Source organism: Bufo bufo, chromosome 9 (assembly GCF_905171765.1).
Source record: "Bufo bufo chromosome 9, aBufBuf1.1, whole genome shotgun sequence".
NCBI classification, from domain to species: domain Eukaryota; kingdom Metazoa; phylum Chordata; class Amphibia; order Anura; family Bufonidae; genus Bufo; species Bufo bufo.
The window spans coordinates 170,805,502-170,828,126 of record NC_053397.1 but is presented as its reverse complement, the minus strand read 5'-3'; the positions used below and the strand labels follow the sequence as shown (position 1 = coordinate 170,828,126).

General features: G+C 46.1%; 1 protein-coding gene across 1 annotated transcript; it reads left to right on the top strand.

The window, feature by feature from the left end:
• Positions 1–480: 480 nt before the first annotated feature.
• Positions 481–21,129, top strand: MPST (mercaptopyruvate sulfurtransferase). Its single transcript, XM_040406653.1, has 3 exons — positions 481–622; positions 17,334–17,952; positions 20,137–21,129. The coding sequence occupies exons 2-3, from the start codon at positions 17,355–17,357 to the stop codon at positions 20,433–20,435; spliced, it is 897 nt and encodes a 298-aa protein (XP_040262587.1). The 5' UTR covers positions 481–622; positions 17,334–17,354; the 3' UTR covers positions 20,436–21,129.
• Positions 21,130–22,625: the final 1,496 nt, after the last annotated feature.

The window sequence follows — 22,625 nt, the reverse complement described above, 5'->3', positions numbered from 1 at the left end:
TGTCCTGAAGGGTTTAAGTGGTGACTGGGGCCACCAGATGTAATTTTGTTTTGGGCCCCAGAGATACTAAATACACTCATGTAGTGGTTGAATCCTATGCATTCCTTTCTACAACTTATGAGGCCCTCTGAGGAAGCCATTGGTCATGTGACAGACACTTGCACAGCCACACACCATTGCACGACTCCATGTTCCTAGGAGCTAATAATTGTACTACTTCCCCACGTGACTGCAGCTCACATTGATCACGTGACACCGTCTCCTTCCCTGGAAAGAGTCCAGGCTTCATTCCCCGGATCATACCATTGTAGCGTGGGGGACACTATCGTTGCGTGCTCTCTTCTGCCGAGCTTATTTTTTCTTTCAATTAAATCTTTGTCACCTCCCTCAGTTACGGAAGTGAGCTGTTCCTACACTACTGTGTTGTGTGGCTGCATTCCTCTTTCGCACCCCATCCCCTTTTCCCCAATTGGTTTCGTCCTGAGAAGTGACAACTGCGGACGTGCTGTGTTGCAGGCGGTAAGTGGGCACTGACCAGGAAGTGTCTGGTACTGGAGGCCGAGGAAGGCGGGACCCGGGATGTGACAGGAAGGGCGACAGCTGGCAGAGGTGACAGGCTGTGGTGAGTGCTCCGAGGACCGTGCCGGGATAACACATGTAGCAGTATATACCTGCACACTGCAGCCGTTTAGCTTGGCTTGTTGAAAGCAGTATGTAGCAGACTTGCTGGGAGTTGTAGTACTGCAGTTATGGGGTCCAGGCTTGCAGGGCAGTTCCTCTTGCAGGTTTGCAGCCACTAGTTTCAGGGTCTGGGGGGCAGGGCGTCTTCAGGTTCCGCTTTAGGAATAGTTTGGGGTGTGTTAAAGGGAGTCTTCACCTAAAAATCACCATTATAGAGCACTAACATCAGGATTTTCTCAGAAAAACACTTTTATTCAATATGTTGAGGCTCGGTCTACTCACTATTTCTGCCGCCCAGCGCGCTCCAGCCCGCCCCTCTGCTCTAGATTGACAGACTACTTCTTTATTCGGCGCACGCGCAGTGACTGTCTCCCTGCGCCGGCATCTTCACTGCGCCTGTGCCTATTATGGCGCAGGGAGCAGTCCAACAGTCACTGTGCCTGCGCCGAATACAGAAGCACACGGCGCAGGCGCGAGTGGGCTGTCAATCTAGAGGAGAGGGGCGGGCTGGAGCGCGCTGGGCGGCGGAAATAGTGAGTGGACGGAGCCTCTAGGTGCTGAAAAGACGCCCCCATAGCACCTAGAGGCTCATTAGCATAGCAATAAAACTACGTTTTTTAGGGTAACCACTGCACAGAAAGGGATTACAATAGCCTGGTTAGGTAGAGCAGACACTAGCAGATCGCTAGTGTCTGACAGCTAAATAGGTGAAAATGTGGTGGTAGAAACCCTTTAACTAGCTTCTATAGGTGCCCAGGGACAGCGTTCATGCGGCCATTGCCCAGGCCCCTCGTTGCTTTTTATATGAAACCCCTCCCCTTTCGCCCCTCTCTCCCGCCCTAGGTTCTTCTGATTACGTCCTCCTCTTAGTGAGAAACCCAGCGCCGTTCAACAGATTTGCCGCACCTGCGCACTTCATCCCCCATTATGGGCAGAGGCACGAGGCTAGATCGGGATGTACGGGTGGCACATGAGCATTAAACGCTCTTGTGCCTCTACTCATAATGGGGAATGACGTGCGCAGTCTTCTGGATGTCGAGGACTCGGGGGCAGAGTTATCAGTGACTCAACACCATTTCTTCCTCCCCCCCCCCCTTTGATATATTTAAAAAAAAGTATCATTTTCAGATTGATCACCAAATTTACGAAGCCACTGGTGCTAAGAATGGGTCTGGAACAGTTAACAGGACGGAGGACAATAGCAGACTTGCGGGTCATTTATCAAACTGGTGTAAAGTAGAACTGGTTTAGTTGCCTATAGCAACCAGATTCCTCCTTTCATTTTCCAAAGGAGCTGTGAAAAAATGAAAGGTGGAATCTGATCGGTTTCTATGGACAACTAAGCCAGTTCAACTTTACACCAGTTTGATAAATGACCCCATTAGTCCTCACAACCGTATTATTCATCCATGTGCTAGGCGCTTATTTTGCAGATGGCGCACTGACCCATTCATTTCTATAGGGTCATGCACACTTCTATATTGTTTTGCAGATCCGTGTGTCCGTTTTGCAGATTATAAAATGTTTGCTATTCTGCTCCGTATTGTGGAGGAGGATAGTGGAAATATGGCCGCCTTATCAAGTGCTCGCTGCCCTATTTGAGCCGTAAGTAGTTGCCTGCAGTCAGTCAGAGGTGAGCGAATTTCCGCTTATGAAATTCGTTCACGCTTCGTTTGGTGGTAAAAGGTGAATATCGTTATGGAGTCTGTTACCACGGACTATAATGCAATTCTATGTCGGAATGCCTTTAGAAGGCATTCCGTTATTTATTCCGCCATAATATAAGTCTATGGGCTGCATAACGGATCCGTCCCATTTCCGCTATGCAGGTCATAGACTTCTATTATGGTGGAATTAATAACTGAATGCCTCTAAAGACATGAAGTCATAGAATTGCATTATGGTCTGTGGTAACGGACTCCTAACAAAATTCACCTTTTACCACCAAACAAAGCGTGAACGAATTTCATTACTGGAAATTCGCTCATCTCTGCGGTCAGTAGTTCTTCCCCTCCCCCCGCCCTGCAGAAAGGGCTCCGCTCCATTACATATGAGCAATTTAACTCTGTGTCCGCTGCACTTTGCCGCCTCATTAGCTGCGGTTGCCAGTGTACACAGTCCCTGATAAAGTCCAGGGAGTGTTTATCTGTTTTTTTTTATGGCAAGGCCATTGCCCCTCAATGCCCACGCTATGCCACCATGTGCACAGGGCTCACAGCTGCTCTATACACTGTGAGAATACAATCCAGACCTTGTGCGGTAAAATGTATAAAAAGATCCGGCTCTGAGGGGCGAGGAGATATATATGGACTTTTACACTGAAGCCTTAAGTACACATCAGTGATTGTGAGCCCAGAACAGGTGCCGTTCTTTCCCCTATACCTTATGTCTGTGGAGGCTTCAGTCCTGGTTTTGACCAAACACTGATGTGAGTAAGGGGGGGGGGGGGTTCACATCAGCATTATGTATTCCGTTATAATGGGAAATAACGGAATCCATAAGACGGAAGCCTTTAAGAGGCATTCCGTTTTGTTCCTTCATAATACAAGTCTATGGGCAGTATAACGGATCCATTATGCAAGAGTCCAGTCCTGCATAACAGAAACCAGGACAGATCCGTTATGCTGCCCATAGACTTGTATTATGACGGAAGTCAAAACGGAAGCCTTTTAAAAGGCATTCCGTTTGATCAGTCATAATAGAAGTCTATGGGAATCCTAACGGACCCGTCTGGTTCCTGTTATGTAGAACGGACAAAAAAGTTCTGGACTTTGTTTTCCTTCTTGCATAACAGGAACCAGATGGATCCATTATGATTCCCTCAGACTTCTATTAAGGGCTGTGGAGTCGGTAGATAAATGCTCCGACTCCTCAGTTTTTGGTACTTCCGACTCCTCAGTTTTTGGTACTTCCGACGACTCAGTATTTAATATGCAAATGTATTTTATACATTCCTTGAAGGAAAGAAAGGCAACATACATGTCATTACCACAGAACTACTGGCGAGGAAGCTGCTGCCTTCTCCTTTGTGTGCTGATCTTCTGCTGAAGATAGGGCAGTGGGAGGATCCAGGAAGGGGCAGGGGAAGGGGCATTTATTTAAAACATGATTTTCCTAGGAGAATCCCATAGTCATGTTTAAAGTTTAGGCTAACAATCTGAGTTTACAAGTTTATATAGCCTTAGCTGAATGACAGCAGTTTTTCAAATGGTTTAAAGCTTCAGTCTTGAACTATTGACTATCCATTCCCTTCACTTATACAAGTGTCTCAGTTATTAGTGAGAGGCGAGGTTAACCATGGACGTTGCGTTCCCTGTAACAGCGGAACACAACACAATGGAAAGTAGGGGTGGGCGATATGGCCTAAAATCTAGATTGCGATATAATTTTAAGCATGTGTGATATGCGATTATATATCGTGATATATTGTTTTCTATATTTGGGGGAGGGTGTTTAAATTTTTTTTTTTTTTTTTTTTTTACTTTTTATTTAATAACTATTAGCCTCCTTAAGGGCTAGAACCCTTGTCATATTCACCGTAATAGAGCTCTATTAGTATGAATAGGACTTTACACTCTCCCTGCTGCCCTGTGCTTTGTGCACACAACAGCAGGGAGCTGACCATGGCAGCCAGCCTCTCATGTGCCCCCCAGCCTCTGATCAGCCTCTCCCTCTTATCAGCCCCCTCTGGTAACTCAAACCCACCCCCCCTTCGCTCCCAAGTATTAATTATTGGTGGCAGTGGGCAGTTCCGGTCGGAGTCCCAGCAGTGTAATGCTTGGGCTCCGACCGCTTACCATGGCAGCCAGGACTTGAGTAGCGTCCTGGCTGCCATGGTAACCGATCGGAGCCCCAGCATTACACTGCTGGGACTCTGATCGGAACTGCCACCAATGCAGAGACTGAAGAACATTCCCGGCACCCGACCTCTGACAGGACGCTGATATCCGCGTGATTAACCCCTCAACTGAGGGGTTAATTGCGGCGGATCGCAGCGTGCAGTCATAGGGGCCGGGATCTGGCCGGCACATGAACGCTACGTTGGTATTCAGGCATTCATTGGTGGCGCAGTGGCCACAGTCCCTCCCCTCCTCCTCCTACTCTGTTCTTATTGGTGGCCAGCGGCAGCCACGCACAGTGGGGTGGGAGGAACTCCATCCTTCTCCACTGTGCCGGCTCAGGAGAACATGGTGCGCGCCGAGAGCGCGATCATTCACTACCGCTCCGTGCTCATATCGCGGTCTGGCGATATGCACAAAATCCATATCGTGGCACAAATTAATATCGCCTATATCGCCCACTCCTAATGGAAAGTAGAAGTATTGCCGCTCCTTAACTGTGCGTTGCGAGCCATATAGTGAAGCATATGAAAAGCATGCTTCTTCATGGTCACTTAACGTGTTCGTTTTGCGGTAACGTGACGCACTGCATGCATTGGCCTTTATTCTTACAGTAGAGAAGTACCGTATTTTTTGAAAAAGTGTGTGGGGGGGGGGGGGGGAAATAGCAGTGCGTCTTATGGGGGCGAATGCTGCGACCGTCCGGTGAATAGCCTGAGAGGGAGGAGGGTCTGGGGGCCGGCATCTGTTTCTGTAATGGCAGCGGGGTCCGGTGCAGTCACTGTATTCTACTACACCGGGCCCCGCTCACTGTAGTATACGGTAATCATATCTAACTTGTGGGTATTGGTAAAGTATTCCAATCATCTTTAATCTAGCGCTGTACTACTTACTACTAACTTCTTGGCAGTCAGGAGGCCGGGTGGGCGCTCGTAGAGGAGCTCACTACGTCACGCGCCTGCTCTGCCCACTTTATGTATGAAGCAGGCACCGGGCCCCGCTGCCATTACAGAAACAGATGCCGGCCCCCATTCACTACATAGGGACACTGTTATGGGGGGATCTGTGGATGACACATAAGATAAGATGCTATATATGTGTCACCCACAGATGCCCCCATAACAGTGCCACCCACAGACCACCATTAGTTCAAAACCCACCAAAAGCACACCTATTTGGTTCAAAATATATATTTTTTTTTCTTATTTTCCTCCTCAAAAACCTAGGCGCGTCTTATAGGGCGAAAAATACGGTAATTAATTATAACTTTTTGTGAATTGGGACATTTAAACTTGCTTTTTTTATTTTTTATTCCAATTTAAATCTAGTAGGAGTCGGTTAATTTTTTGCCGACTCCAGGTACCCAAAATTGACTCCACAGCCCTGCTTCTATTATGACGGATCATAACGGAATGCCTCTTAAAGGCTTCCGTTTTGACTTCCGTCTTATGGAAGACATAACGGAATACATAATGCTGATGTGAACCCACCCTAAGGGCTCATGCACACGACCGTCTGTATTTTGTGTTCATTCCGTAACGGAACAGCTGGTCCCTAATAGAACAGTCCTATCCTTGTCCGTGATGCGAACAATAATAGGACATTTTCTATTCTTTTGCGGAACACACATATGGAACTGGAAGGCACACTTATTTATTTTTTTGCGGATACATTGAAATGAATGGTTCCATATACGGTCCGCCACAAACCTGTTTGTTTCTGTGCATTTTCACACCAGATCAGTACAAACAAAAAGCACGTATTCTGTGCGGTTTTGGTGCAGGTTTTCAGCAGATTTCGCTCTTATTGAGAAGGGTGAAATCTGCACAAACCATTAATATGCTGTGGCTTTCTAAATCCGCACGGCAGATAGCCCCTTTTTTTTTTTTTTTTTTTTTTTTTCTGTGCATAAATTGAAGTGTACATAGGATTTGTCTAATCTCATACAAAAACGCAGACCGCACACATTGGTGAAAAAGAAAATTTGTGAACAAGGCCTCAGGGCTCATGCCTGCCGTGCCCATACGGCAGCCTGCAAACAGCAGGTCCACAGTATACGGGCACCAAATCACAGATGCAGACCCAATGTGGAGGCAGGGAGCAGTAGGCCACGGAAGCACTACGGAGCCCTTTTGTGGCATTTCGGTCCATGTCATCCCACAGCAAAAAAATAGAATATGCTCTCCTATTTTTTTGCAGTTGAATGGGTCTGCATCTGTCAGCTCAGGCCAAATAGATGGTGCGGTCCCCATGAGCCCTTAGGGCATATGGCGGTTCCAAAATACACGGGTCACCAACCGTGAGCATTCCGCATCTCGAATGCGGACCCATTCACTTGAATGGGTCCGGAGATGCGGAAGGGAAGCACTACGGAGTGCTTCTCTGGTGTTCCGCAAAAAGATAGAGCAAGTTCTATCTTTTTGCGGAACGGATGGATCACAGACCCCATTCAAGTGAATGGGTCTGCGATCCGCATGCGGCTGCCCCACGGTCGGTGTCCGTGCATTGCAGACCGCAATTTGTGGTCCACAGCACAGGCGCGGAGCCCTTACGTTCGTGTGAACAAGCCCTTAGGAGGAAATGCTATGAAAATAAATTTTCAGCTGTGCATAGTGTCAGTGAAATGCAGGGAGGGCAAAAAAACGGACACGGGGGACCAAATGTGGATCCTTCATGGGCATCTTCCCAGATGAATCACTGACCATCTTATCATGGGGTACATCATGGACGTGTGAATGAGGCTTTAGGGTGGGTTCATACATGGCGGACACGGTGGGGATCTGCCATCTCTGATTTTTGTGTGGCAAATCCACAGCCGTGAACAGCACCAGCAAAGTTGCTGAAGAAAAATAAAAAATCTGTAGCGTACATTGACCTGTGGTGCGGATTTGAAAGGGGCATTAAACAGGAGTAAAAACTACTCCAGTCAGGCACACACCTCATCATAAATTAGATCATTTGTCTGGCAGCGCAGGGGGGGAATGAAGAACTGTGTAAAATGTAAATTAACCCTATTGTGCACAGAGCCTCAAAGGGGTTTTCTGGATTCAGATCTGAACCTGGACATACCCGTATTTTCACCCAGACAGCCCCCCTGATGTTAGCATCGGAGAAGACATGACTGGATCGCACAGGGCAAGGGCTCTTTTATTTACTACTAGCAGAAGGACCCAGCTTCGCCCGGGTATATGTAATCTATTTCATTTAATGTTTGTGTGTGTCGTTAAAAGATATCAACACTATCCACTATAACAGTGACATCTACAGCATCCCGCCCCCAAAACTGTGACCACCACATTGCTCCGTCCCTTAAAATTGGACCTCCAAAGCAGCCCACCCCCTTAACTTTGACCTTTACAGCAGCCTTCCCCTTTAACCACCTCCGGACCGCTGTACGCACAGACGCGTCCTGGAGGTGGTTGATTCATTCCGCCTGGACGCATATACGCGTCATCTCGCGAGACGCGAGATTTCCTGTGAACGCGCGCACACAGGCACGGAAGGTAAGAGAGTTGATCTCCAGCCTGCCAGCGGCGATCGTTCGCTGGCAGGCTGGAGATGTGATTTTTTTTAACCCCTAACAGGTATATTAGACGCTGTTTTGATAACAGCGTCTAATATACCTGCTACCTGGTCCTCTGGTGGTCCCCTTTGTTTGGATCGACCACCAGAGGACACAGGTAGCTCAGTAAAGTAGCACCAAGCACCACTACACTACACCCCCCCCGTCACTTATTAACCCCTTATTAGCCCCTGATCACCCCTGATCACCCCATATAGACTCCCTGATCACCCCCCTGTCATTGATTTCCCCCCTGTCATTGATTTCCCCCCTGTCATTGATTTCCCCCCTGTCATTGATTTCCCCCCTGTCATTGATTTCCCCCCTGTCATTGATTTCCCCCCTGTAAAGCTCCATTCAGACGTCCGCATGATTTTTACGGATCCACTGATGGATGGATCGGATCCGCAAAACGCATACGGACGTCTGAATGAAGCCTTACAGGGGCGTGATCAATGACTGTGGTGATCACCCCATATAGACTCCCTGATCACCCCCCTGTCATTGATTACCCCCCTGTAAAGCTCCATTCAGACGTCCGCATGATTTTTACGGATCCACTGATAGATGGATCGGATCCGCAAAACGCATACGGACGTCTGAATGAAGCCTTACAGGGGCATGATCAATGACTGTGGTGATCACCCCATATAGACTCCCTGATCACCCCCCTGTAAAGCTCCATTCAGATGTCCGCATGATTTTTACGGATGCACTGATAGATGGATCGGATCCGCAAAACGCATCCGGACGTCTGAATGAAGCCTTACATGGGCGTGATCAATGACTGTGGTGATCACCCCATATAGACTCTCTGATCAACCCCCCTGTCATTGATCAACCCCCCTGTCATTGATCAACCCCCCTGTCATTGATCACCCCCTCTGTAAGGCTCCAGACATTTTTTTTGGCCCAAGTTAGCGGAATTATTTTTATTTTTTTCTTACAAAGTCTCATATTCCACTAACTTGTGTCAAAAAATAAAATCTCACATGAACTCACCATACCCCTCACGGAATCCAAATGCGTAAAATTTTTTAGACATTTATATTCCAGACTTCTTCTCACGCTTTAGGGCCCCTAGAATGCCAGGGCAGTATAAATACCCCACATGTGACCCCATTTCGGAAAGAAGACACCCCCAGGTATTCCGTGAGGGGCATATTAAGTCCATGAAAGATTGAAATTTTTGTCCCAAGTTAGCGGAACGGGAGACTTTGTGAGAAAAAAATTAAAAATATCAATTTCCGCTAACTTGTGCCAAAAAAAAAAAATTTCTATGAACTCGCCATGCCCCTCACGGAATACCTGGGGGTGTCTTCTTTCCAAAATGGGGTCACATGTGGGGTATTTATACTGCCCTGGCATTCTAGGGGCCCCAAAGCGTGAGAAGAAGTCTGGTATCCAAATGTCTAAAAATGCCCTCCTAAAAGGAATTTGGGCACCTTTGCGCATCTAGGCTGCAAAAAAGTGTCACACATCTGGTATCGCCGTACTCAGGAGAAGTTGGGGAATGTGTTTTGGGGTGTCATTTTACATATACCCATGCTGGGTGAGAGAAATATCTTGGTCAAATGCCAACTTTGTATAAAAAAATGGGCAAAGTTGTCTTTTGTCAAGATATTTCTCTCACCCAGCAAGGGTATATGTAAAATGACACCCCAAAACACATTCCCCAACTTCTCCTGAATACGGCGATACCACATGTGTGACACTTTTTTGCAGCCTAGGTGGGCAAAGGGGCCCATATTCCAAAGAGCACCTTTAGGATTTCACAGGTCATTTACCTACTTACCACAAATTAGGGCCCCTGGAAAATGCCAGGGCAGTATAACTACCCCACAAGTGACCCCATTTTGGAAAGAAGACACCCCAAGGTATTTCGTGAGGGGCATGGCGAGTTCCTAGAATTTTTTATTTTTTGTCACAAGTTAGTGGAAAATGCTGATTATTTTTTTTTTTTTTTTTTTTTCTCATACAAAGTCTCATATTCCACTAACTTGTGACAAAAAATAAAAACTTCCATGAACTCACTATGCCCATCAGCGAATACCTTGGGGTGTCTTCTTTCCAAAATGGGGTCACTTGTGGGGTAGTTATACTGCCCTGGCATTCTAGGGGCCCAAATGTGTGTTAAGGAGTTTGAAATCAAATTCTGTAAAAAATGACCTGTGAAATCCGAAAGGTGCTCTTTGGAATATGGGCCTCTTTGCCCACCTAGGCTGCAAAAAAGTGTCACACATCTGGTATCTCCGTACTCAGGAGAAGTTGGGGAATGTGTTTTGGGGTGTCATTTTACATATACCCATGCTGGGTGAGAGAAATATCTTGGCAAAAGACAACTTTTCCCATTTTTTTTTTTTTATACAAAGTTGGCATTTGACCAAGATATTTCTCTCACCCAGCATGGGTATATATAAAATGACACCCCAAAACACATTCCCCACCTTCTCCTGAGTACGGAGATACCAGATGTGTGACACTTTTTTGCAGCCTAGGTGGGCAAAGGGGCCCATATTCCAAAGAGCACCTTTCGGATTTCACAGGTCATTTTTTACAGAATTTGATTTCAAACTCCTTACCACACATTTGGGCCCCTAGAATGCCAGGGCAGTATAACCACCCCACAAGTGACCCCATTTTGGAAAGAAGAGACCCCAAGGTATTTCGTGATGGGCATAGTGAGTTCATAGAACTTTTTATTTTTTGTCACAAGTTAGCGGAATATGAGACTTTGTAAGAAAAAAAAATAAAAATCATCATTTTCCGCTAACTTGTGACAAAAAATAAAAAGTTCTATGAACTCACTATGCCCATCAGCGAATACCTTAGGGTGTGTACTTTCCGAAATGGGGTCATTTGTGGGGTGTTTGTACTGTCTGGGCATTGTAGAACCTCAGGAAACATGACAGGTGCTCAGAAAGTCAGAGCTGCTTCAAAAAGCGGAAATTCACATTTTTGTACCATAGTTTGTAAACGCTATAACTTTTACCCAAACCATTTTTTTTTTTACCCAAACATTTTTTTTTTATCAAAGACATGTAGAACAATAAATTTAGAGCAAAATTTATATATGGATGTCGTTTTTTTTTGCAAAATTTTACAACTGAAAGTGAAAAATGTCATTTTTTTGCAAAAAAATCGTTAAATTTCGATTAATAACAAAAAAAGTAAAAATGTCAGCAGCAATGAAATACCACCAAATGAAAGCTCTATTAGTGAGAAGAAAAGGAGGTAAAATTCATTTGGGTGGTAAGTTGCGTGACCGAGCAATAAATGGTGAAAGTAGTGTAGGTCAGAAGTGTAAAAAGTGGCCTGGTCTTTCAGGGTGTTTAAGCACTGGGGGCTGAGGTGGTTTAACAGTGACTTTCACAGCATACCACCCCCTTGACAGTGACCTCCACAGGGGCCCGCCCACTTAACAGTGGCCTTTACTGGATCGGGGGCGTGTCCTTCTGAACAGCTCACTCTAAGACAGCAGCACTGTGCTGTCTGAGTGTGATCTGCAGGGAGAAAGTCACCCTCCCTCCCACCTCTGCAGCTCCGGAAAAAATAGAGCATGTCCTATTCTTGTTCGCAATTGCGGACGAGAATAGGCATTTCTAAGGGGGTGCCGGCTGGGTGTATTGCGGATCCGCAATGCACTACGGACGTCTGAATGAAGCCTAAGTGTAGTGGAGCCTAAGTGAGTGTGAGTTGCAGGGAGAAAGTCTCCCTCCCACCCCTGCAGCTGACAGAAGTTGATTTTGACCTTCATTTTTTCAATCCCCGTCAGCTCAGGAGTGGAAGGGGGTGTGGCCTGACCAGATCAAGGTGGGACCTGGGTGTGGGGTTTTAAGTATTTTGAGACAAACAATACAATATGAAACTGGACCTAACTAGAGTGAACCATGCCTGGTATGAGCACTGGAACATCTTCAAGGACACACTGACAAGGTGAATTTAAGTCTCCATAAACTGCAATAGAGACATAAGGGCGCTTTTCCCCACGCCTCCACAACGGCACTACCTGGAGGTTGGCCCGCCTTCTCAGGGACGGGAAACAATAGCGAGATCAGCCGATAAAGGGGCCCCCCTCCCTCTTACCTCTCCAGTTGTTTCCTGTCCCTCAGAAGGTCGGGATTGCGGATCAGCAACTCGCGCGGCCTTTCTTCTGGTGAGTAGTCCCGGCTCTGCCAGAGGGCCGTTACAGGAGGAGGGTCTGCGGGACGCAGCCATACTGTCCCTCCCTCCTCTCGGTGTAAATCCGGCGGACGCCGGTAACCCCGGGCTTCTACCTCCCGCGTCCTGTGGTACTGGACCGGCAGATCTGTGGGCAGCAGGGGGCATTCCTGGGCCTGGGAACGCTCCCCCACGTGACTCCTCCGTGCGCTGTGCTGACCGAGTAAATCACGGCGGTACGCACGGTGGAGGGGCTATGACCTCACCGGAACCAGGAAGTGAAATACAGAGCGGGCTGCCGGAGTTCCATAACCTAGATGTTAGAAGGTGCGTTCTACAGTACTTGGAAGCAACCAAGAATCTGAGAAGGTCGAACCAGTTGCTAATACAATATCTGGGGCTTCACCGAGGCAAAGCAGCCAGCAAGACCTCCATCTCCAGATGGATAAAGGCCTGCATTACTTTAGCCTATGAGACTGAGGGGATTGCTCCACCTCCTTCACTGAAAGCTCATTCCACCAGAGCATTGTCAGCATCCTGGGCTGAGGGTGTCTCGGCTTCATTGGAAGATATCTGTCGAGCAGCCACATGGTCCAACCCTTGTACTTTTTTTTTTTTAAGCATTACAAGCTGGACGTTTCTACCAATAGAGACTTGTCTTTTGGCCGCAGAGTCTTATCTGCGGTGGTCCCACCCTAGTCATGTCTACTATGTTATTCATCCAGGTAGTGCCGTTGTGGAGGCGTGGGGAAAAGACATAAATTACTCTCACCGGTATTTGGATTTTCCTTTAGCCTCCACAACGGCACAGGATTCCCACCCCAAAAAAAAAAAAGGGGGGGGGGGGGGGGGGTGTATATAGATATGTATTTACTTTCAAATACCTTTTTGTTACGTATTATGAGCCGTTGCCTTCTTTTGCGGCACACTATTGAGTTTGAAGAACCTTAGTTCAAGAGATATTACCTCTGTTTATGCCTTATTATTAAATTGCTCCTTGTTTCATGCCTTTTCTGAGTCCTAGGTCAGGGCTCGACAAATCCCAGGTCGCCATGGCGACCAGGAATTTGGTCCTGGCGCTTGGGTATTTGTCAGCCCGTTTTCAAAGGTGCCCGGGTGACGGGCGCGGAGCTCCGGAGGGGGGCCATTCTGTCCGGAGGCAACACAGGAGTGGAGATGAGCGGAGAGCTGTGTGACTGTGCCTTAGGTTCCATATACGCGGCTGCTCTTTGGACACGCTCCCCGCCCATGGCTGAGCGTACGCCGCGGAAGTCCACTGTGACAGATGTGGCGGCGCTCGGCCCCGGGGTGTGATGAGGAGAAGCTCAGTACTGCCCCCAGCGAGCTCGGGCCGTTCATCTGCTCTATAAGCGGAATGCAGAGTCCGGCCTGGCGGCACGTTAAGCTGCTGCTGTGTCTGATGGGCTGGAGGCCTAACCTGCTGTGCGGGGCCATAGTGCTGACCTGCGCCCTCCTCGTGGCTCTCAGGTTCACCTGCAGGTAACTACCCGCCCCAGTGCAAATTGCTACTACACTCATCCAAGTGAGGAAGGAGCCTGAGGTGTCAGCACGTACACTGTATGTCATAGTCCTATATACTGTACATATATCATGGTCCTGTATACTGCATATACCATACTATACAGCACATGTACACTGCATATGTAACATGGTATACAGCATTATTGGGAGGGGGGGAGCACTATGGGGGCATCTACTGGGGACTTTGACGCGGCTCCGCCTGGCTCCTAACTTTTTTTAGCTGGCTCCTAGATTCCAAGGAAATTTGTCAAGCCCTGTCCTAGGTTAATAACTGGAGAGGTACCGTAGGAGGGAGGGGGGCCCTTTATCGGCTGATCTCGCTATTGTTTCCTGTCCCTGAGAAGGCGGGCCAACCTCCAGGTCGTGCTGTTGTGGAGGCGTGGGGAAAATCCAATTACCGGTAAGGGTAATTTATGTCTTTCACATGCTGCAGATTTTGAAATGAAAATCTGCTCCATTTATCTGAATGTGGTTTGCATGTTTGCTGCCAAAACAACCCCCTTCAGATGAATGGAACTGACTTTCAGTCACACAAATTTCTGCAAAAGTGTGAGGGTCCGCCTAAGGGCTCATGCACTCGACTGCGTCCGTTGTGTGGGCCATAAAATACGGTTAATGTAGGGTTCTGTGTGCGATCCGCAAACAAATGCGGCTCTGACACGGATACAGAATACGATCATGTGCATTAGCTGCGCTTTCCTGTATGTATTTGTATTAAAAATTGCTTTTGCACTTACAGTTTTTTTCGCCCTATAAGACGCACCCCCAAAGTGGAGGGGTGTCACTGCGTTTTATAGGGCGAATACTAATGAGCACTTCTATTATGGGTCGGGGAACAGCGCAGCAGGGAGAGCACTGGATCACAGGAGCAGCGGCTGTGTCTGATGCAGGAGTGGTATGTTTTTTGAAAATTATTATATATATTTTTTTTTTTCGCCCGATCTGAGGTCTGATTTAATATGGGGCTCATTAACATGGAGGTCTGTTTGGGGTCTCATAAAAATTGGGCATCTGATCTAAGGTTTGATTTGGGGGGGGGGGGTCTGATTAACATTGGGGCTCTGAGCTGAGGTCTGATGAGAGAATTTTTTTTTTCTTATGTTCCTCTAAAACCTAGGTGCCTCTTATGGGCAGATGCGTCTTTATAGGGTAAAAAATACAGTTTCTTTTTATATTTACAGTCCAGCTCCAAATCCAGAGTTTTTCTTAGAAAAAACAAAACATTTTGCTCAGTTAGAACCAACCCTAAAGCCATGTTAACAGATCCGTATGATGCCATATATTTCCTCGGGGTGCTCAGTACAGGTACCATTTCTGCTCTGTTGTGCATGTGTGAAAACAGACATCACTTTTTTAAAGATTCTTTATATGCTTGTAGTTTAGGGACTGTATCTTCACAGATCTGTATGTGTGTGGATCAGGATTTTAAAATTTTGAATCGGCATCCATGCAGCATTTGATGTACTCCACATGCATAAAGGCCCTGATTCCATGCCAAAAGACTGGCGCAGAACCATAGTAAAGTGGCAGCGATTTTAATCTGATTACAGGGGATTTCCAGAGCAAAAAAAAAAACTTTTAAAATGTTCTCACTAGCTGTAAAGAGTTTATACTCTTCCTCCCCATTACCGATCCAATGCTGTTCAAACAGTCTTCGGGTCCCCTGGGCCTTGACGTTGCAGGGATTACTGCTTAGCTAATCACTAGTCGGGCATCCTGGCAGCTAGTGATTGGAAGAGTGGCATTCGTTTTTTTTTTGTTTTTTTTTACAGCATGACTTATTCGCATGTGCCGACTGAGCAGGTAATGATTGGGAAAGAACTGTTCCTTCCAGATAACTGCCTGCTCGTCAGAGGAAGTGAGAGTTGCATTCACATGCCGCAATCGCCTCCATGGTGTAGGGATAAGCAATAATCCATTCTCATACAGATTCATTGTTTCTGGGCAGCAGATTGTTGTTACCACAGGACGATCTGCTGCCCACAAATGTTGATTTTGGTTTTCACATTAGAGTTGAGCGAAGCGAGCTTTGCATGCTTAATCCGAAGTCGCTTAATTCAAAACTTCGGAATAATACTGTACGGAAATTTGTCTAGGCTCCGATGTCGGTTATTATTATTTTTTTTTAAGTGTAAACCGGAACTCTGCTTCGGTTCAGAGATACTAGTCTGAATCGAAGTTTTGAACGAAGCAACTTCGCACTAAGCATCTGAAGCTCGCTTCGCTCAACTCTAGTCCACCTCAACTATGGCACTTACTCATTTATCGGGTGATCAGCGGCACCTTTATACGGACCGGTTATTGGCTTTATTAACGTTCATCCCCAATAATAGTCCCATGTAAAGGGATTTTAACTCTTCCTTATCAACGTATAACTTAACATGAGGCTGTCCTTCCAAATATATGACATTTGGGGCCATTCTGTTGCTGCACCAGGCTGCCATGTGCAGGGGGATTTACCAGCTATCCATTAGGACAAGTCACGGAAAATGGGAGAATAGTAGATGGCCATTAGTTTAGTTTTGTTTTTGTTTTTTCCTTTCAAACCACTTCATATATTGGTTTATATTTTCTTATCCATCTATTTAATCAAAATGATCAGGGCAAAGCTGCTGCAGTCATGGAAGCTGAGCTTTAACGTGGGGCTTTCACATAGACAAGGAGTATAAGTGTAGACACGCGCTGTGCGTAAACTAGGCCCATGTAGCTTCTTCCTTCAGAACAGGTCTCCAGGGTGAATTTGTACTGCAAATGCGAACTGGTGCTGAACACCGTCTGTGTAGTCCAGGACAACCCCTTGTACATGTCGCCTATTTGTGTGCAGATGAATCTGCATTGTGTCAGTTTTGTGCTTTTATTTATTTTTATTCTTTTTTGCTGCAGATTTTCCATTTATTTTAACAGCCCCATTGAAGTCTGTGGGGAAACCACTCCACATAAGATGCAGAATCGCATAAACATGACATTTTACAGATTTTAAAATCTTACAAAATTATGCAGTGTGTGTGTAGATGAGATTTCGGCAAATCGCATTCACTTTGCTGGTACTGTATAAGGCCTCTTTCACACTGGCGTGTGTGCCCCGTGGTCGTGGGGCAGCTGCAGTGGATCGCGGACCCATCCACGAAAAGATAGGACATATTCTATCTTTTTGTGGAACGGAAGTACGTGACGCAACTCCATCGAAGCACTCTGTAGGGTTCCGTTACGTGGTTCCATTCCGCATCCGTGATGCGGAATGCCCACGGAACGGCACCTGTGTATTGCGGATCCGCAAATGCGTTCCGCAATACGGCAACGGGGCGCACACGCCAGTGTGAAAGAGGTTTTTCTGTGCAGAAAAACTGCATGTAATCTGTAACGTGTGCAGTGACCATTTAGGTTCTTTTGGTTCAGAACTCTAGTGTCCTTTTATAGATGCTTTATGCAAAACTAAGTGCAGCCTATTCAACAGCACGTTCCTAAAATAGTTTTTTGTTGGCCTATGTTTGTACCTAGTTCTCCTCTGTGAACAGCTCTTACATTTATCTGTATTATTTTTGTCTTAGTTCTGTTCTAGTACTTTCATCATGACCCAGCTTCTGCCCCGTGCCCTGGTTTCTCCTCGATGGCTGTGGGAATCTATACGGCCTGGCTCATCTGTAAAGGGAACCCTTCGTATTCTTGATGCTTCATGGCATCTTCCTAAATCTGGACGGGACCCATGGCGCGAGTACAAGGAACGCCATATTCCTGGAGCTTACTTCTTTGACATTGATGCTTGCAGTGATCGTACCTCCCCATATGACCATATGCTACCCACCGCAGAACAGTTTTCTGAATACGCAGGGCGGCTTGGGGTATCCAATAACAGCCATGTCATTGTATATGATGCAAGTGATTTTGGCTCTTTCAGTGCTCCTCGGCTGTGGTGGATGTTTAGAGTATTTGGACATCCCCGGGTCTCAGTGTTGGATGGTGGCCTCAAAGCTTGGCTTAGAGAAGGACATCCAGTAAACTCTGGGAAGGAGCCCCGTCCACAGCCAACTGAGTTCCAAGCAAAGCTGAACACATCCCAAGTTGTAGGGCATGAGGAGATGGAAGAGAATGTGGAAAAGAAGACATTTCAAATGGTAGATGCAAGAGTGGAGGGAAGATTCAGAGGGCTTGAACCTGAACCCAGAGAAGGTGAGGTTGGGTTTGTATGTAAATCATATCTGTTAGTTTAATGTCATCATGCGTTTAAATACCTTTTATTTTTCTTCTGATTATCATCGCACGTAAAAGGTAGGTTTGCACTTCTTTAAATGCCATTAGGCTGCCCTCCTCACTTCGGTATACTGCTTTTCAGTCATAAATGATGACTGAAATCTACAGCACCTACAGGCTGGCATAGATTTCATTCTGGGTGCACGGACAGCTGGAGGATCTATTTTGATTCATGGCAAGGCGTGCACACAGGTCTTGATAAATTTCACCCTTAAAGGGAGTCTGTCACCACATTTTGACATTATAGACCGCTTGCATAGCGCTGTAGCATGACTGTAGATGATTCAAATGGTACCTTTTTGTGTTCTTGTGAAGTTAACCCGAGGCAAAAACTGCCTTTTATTCGTATGTAAATGAGGGCTCACAAGTGCCCAGGAGCGGCATTCACTTCGTTGGAGCCCAGGTGGCTCTGCCTCTTTTGCTCATATCTCTGCCTCTGCCCGCCCTGCTCTTCCCTTGCGTCCTCCTTCTCTCCCAGAGAGTTCCCTCGCTGGGCCGGGGCATGCGCACTGCAGAAGCTACAGTGATGCCCACAATGGGCATCGCAGTGCTCATGCCCCAGCCCAGCGTGGGAGAGCGCGGGATCTCTCTGGGAGAGAAGGACGCAAGGGAAGAGAAGGGCGGGCAGAGGCTGATGAATTGAGCAAAATAGGCAGAGCAGCCTGGGCTCCAACGAAGTGAACGCTGCCCCTGGGCACTTGCGAGCCCTCATTTACATACGAATAAAAGTCTGTTTTTGCCTCGGGTGAACTTCACAATAACGCAACAAAGGTACCATTTGAATAGTCTACAGTTATGCTACAGCGCTATGTGGTCTATAATGTCAAAATGTGGTGACAGACTCCCTTTAAGCTGGCCATACATTTTATTCTTTCGTCAGCCGAACCCGCTGAGAATGGTTAGTTCAACCAACACTAATTGTGTGGGGAGCTCTTGACTCACCTGACAGATAGTGTTGGGGGAGACTAGGATCAGACGAAGCCACCAGAGAAGTGTCTGCCAGAGGCTTTCACTGCTCTCCCGGTAGAATGTACAGACACGTTCATCCAAACGTGTATGGGGAAGACTGGAGGGAGGCGGATAGCGGTCAGCCAGATGATCATGCAACAGTTATTCAGAGTGTATGGGCAGTTTTGGCTTCTAAGCTTTAGGATAAATCATTTGGTTATGATCTGTGGTGGTCTGGATCTTAAGCATGAAGGCACCACAGCATCAATGTAGTGCTTCCCCCACCTTTAGTTTTCACCTCCCGGCTACCCAACTGTACAGGAAAGGGATCACAGAGGTAAAGAGCTGTGGCGCTTCATTTTCAAGATTGGTTGGGGTCCCAGAGGATGGACCCCACAAATCGTAAAGTGATGGCTTATCATAGCCATAAGCCATCCCTTTACAAGATGGAAAACCACTTTAGTAAGAGTTTCAAGGCACCTGTAAGTTACTAAGGGTCCACAAAGTGCATAGAATCTTGTTGAGCAGGTAGAGTAGACCTATGTATTACTTAGACTTGGGCTACATTCACACGAACGCGTGTGGGGTATGGGGTGTGGGTCTTCCTGCAGGTTTCTCTGCCAAAGCCAGAAGTGGATCCAGCAAGGAGAAGTACAGGTCCTTCCTTTATATTTTCAATTCCTTTTAAACCCACTTCTGGATTTGGCTGGAAAATCTGCCTCAAAGCCTCCTCCAAAAAACTTTGTGAACCTACTCTTAGGGCGCACTCACACGAACGTAGTTTGGTTCCGCATCGGAGCCGCATTTTTTTGGCGGCTCTGATGCGGACCCATTCACTTCAGTGGGGCCACAAAAGATGTGGACAGCACTCCGTGTGCTGTCTGCATCTGTTGCTCCGGCAAAAATTCTAGATCATGTCCTATTCTTGTCCTTTTGCGGAAAAGAATAGGCATTTCTATAATGGGCCGCCCGTTCTGTTTTCCTTTTTGTGTCCTCCATTTATAGTTCGTTTCTGGCTTCCAAAACTGCATAAAAAAACTTGAACATCTTATGGAATTTAACAAATACCTGTGTACTTTATTTGCTTCATTATAAGGATGGAGTCAGTGTAATCAGTCAGCCGTTTAACTGTCTTTCTGTATCTTCATTTTTAAGGCATTGAACCTGGACATATCCCCGGATCATTAAATCTCCCTTTCCCAAGCTTCCTCACAAGTGATGGCAGTGAGAAATCACCTGAAGAGCTCCGGAGTCTGTTCCAGGAGAAGGGCATCGACCTCTCTCGTCATCTTGTAGCCTCGTGTGGCTCTGGAGTCACAGCCTGCCATATTGCCCTGGCCGCGTTTCTCTGTGGTAAAGAGGACACTGCCATATATGATGGGTCTTGGGTTGAATGGTACATGAGGGCAAAGCCAGAAGATGTGGTTTCAGAGGGCAGAGGAAAGACTGTATAAAGAACTATGACCACCTGCTTTTGAGTATTTTTTTTTGGACCAGTGTATTAACACTTGGTGTGTCTAGTATATTTGTGTCAGTGCCTTAACTGTCTTACTTACTAAAGGTGCACATGTCCACTCATAGTGGGTGATGTCTGAAGACCATACAAGGCTTCTCTTATCTTTCAGTGACTGTGGACACAAGCAAAAACCTCTGTACCAATCCGAAAAAAGACAGCAGAATGAATTGTTCTCTCTAATAATCCTGACTGTGATGAATGCTAAAATCTGTATGACTATTCATTGATAAGAAAGTCATCTGTCTACATCCCTGGCGTGACGTTATGTATCTGAGTGGAATGCAATGATTCTGTATGGGGGACTGCACAAAGATACACTTGGTGATGGGTGCTTATGAAGTTGTCATTTCCTATAACTAATTGCAATGTTTTGTAGTGACTGACAGTATATGGGGATTATTATGTATTAAATCATGGCTGATGGAATGTCAGGTATATGTACTCCATATACCAACACAGAGTATACCCAGTGGTGTCGAAGGTTCAAGCAATTGCCATAAATCCTATTTTGTACATGTTTTATAGGAAAATAATCCTAAGTGTTTGGGCTCATGTGACCCTTTTATGTTCTTGCCAGTTACGTTGTAAAGGTAATAAACTGGCCGCTTTTGGTTAACTTCTTTTAAATCGTTCTACCTAGCAGATTTACATATAGGGGCTCATCTACTATATAGAAATTAGTCGTATTTCAGATGTAGATAGCGGTGCAAAGGTTAGTTGCGCCGCAATCTGCAACTTCTCCCCACTCACGCCAGGTCTTAAATTGTGGGTGTAGAAAATGGTCTAAATGTAAGACATCAAGTAAGCAGTCTTACATTTAGAAACGGCGCTGGATGCACCGAAGTTATAGAGAGGCATACGCCAGCTATGGCGCTTTATTAGTGGCGGACCACTGTTGATCAGATATTGCTGGCCTATGCTGAGGATAGAGCATTAGCTTAAAAGTACCGGAAACCCTCTTTAAGGATAGATGACTTCTCAGAATTAGGCCTCATGCACATGAACGTTGTTTTTTTCCTCTTCTTCCGGATCCGTAATTTGCTGACCGCAAAACACATACGGCCGTGTGCATGTTGCCTTATCCATAGTGTAGAATGAGTATTTTGCTAAATTAGGGTTATTGACCTAAATGTGCAACGAGGCCCTGCATTTAACAAAGTGCGGGATTTTAATAATATTTTTCATTGATGTAGCATCATATTCCGCTTCACTTATCAGAGCCTCCACATATATATAAAAAAATCTGAGATTACAAAGTTGGTCAACTGTGGATCTCCAATATAGCATTTCTTTCATATGGACTTCTCCAGTCCTCAATCTTACACTGCCATTTGCCGAAGACCTTTTTCAAGGGTGAATCCTGGTTATCCATGAGTCATAGAGGGTTGAGACCGGTTTAGTCAGTCGCATCCTTGGGACCACATTTCTGCGTCAGCGCACTCTTGCCAAACTGAGACATACAAGCATGGTGAAGTTGGAAATGCCCGAATAAATTAATTTGCCACAGCATTCAACTCCTGCTGTAAACTATTAAAATATTTTATTTCAAAGTCTGTCAAAGAGCGCAATTCAGCCAAACTACCATTCCGTCATAGGGGGAGATATGGTGAACATGCCACCCTACCCTCCTTGGCCCTATATGTATCTACCCACTGGACTCATGCCACCACTGCCGTCGCCAAAGGCCCCCCAAAACGCCAACTAAGCATCACTGAATGCAATTAATCATTTCAGACCTGAGCCTATATATACTACGGTAGTACATGAACACAGAGGGTACCTAATTGTTTCCTTCAAATTTAGGATCCTTGTATCAATGCCCAAATGGTTTTATACAGGGAGAAGTGGATGAATGGGTGAGTGTGCTGACTGAAAGCTGTTATTCAATGCCAGTGTTGCAATTTCTTTGTATTTGAGCTACATATTCTTTACTACCAGATCCTGCTGAGTTGGTATAACAGAATGACTGACTGTTTTTACAATTTTTGTTGAAGTCTGTGTATTTCTTAAAATTCAATAAAAATGGACTATTAAAAAAAAAAATTGAAATTAAAAAGTAACGACCTGATTAATAATTCAAACAAGAGGAATGAGAACCCGGCTCTCAAGAGCTTGCAATCTACCTCTG

Bases quoted from the DNA above. Each gene is read 5' to 3' on its own strand.
- MPST (XM_040406653.1), top strand. From the start codon at position 17,355: ATGACCCAGCTTCTGCCCCGTGCCCTGGTTTCTCCTCGATGGCTGTGG. The intron at 17,953-20,136 runs GTGAGGTTGGGT...TTCATTTTTAAG, and splicing joins TGAACCTGAACCCAGAGAAG to GCATTGAACCTGGACATATC.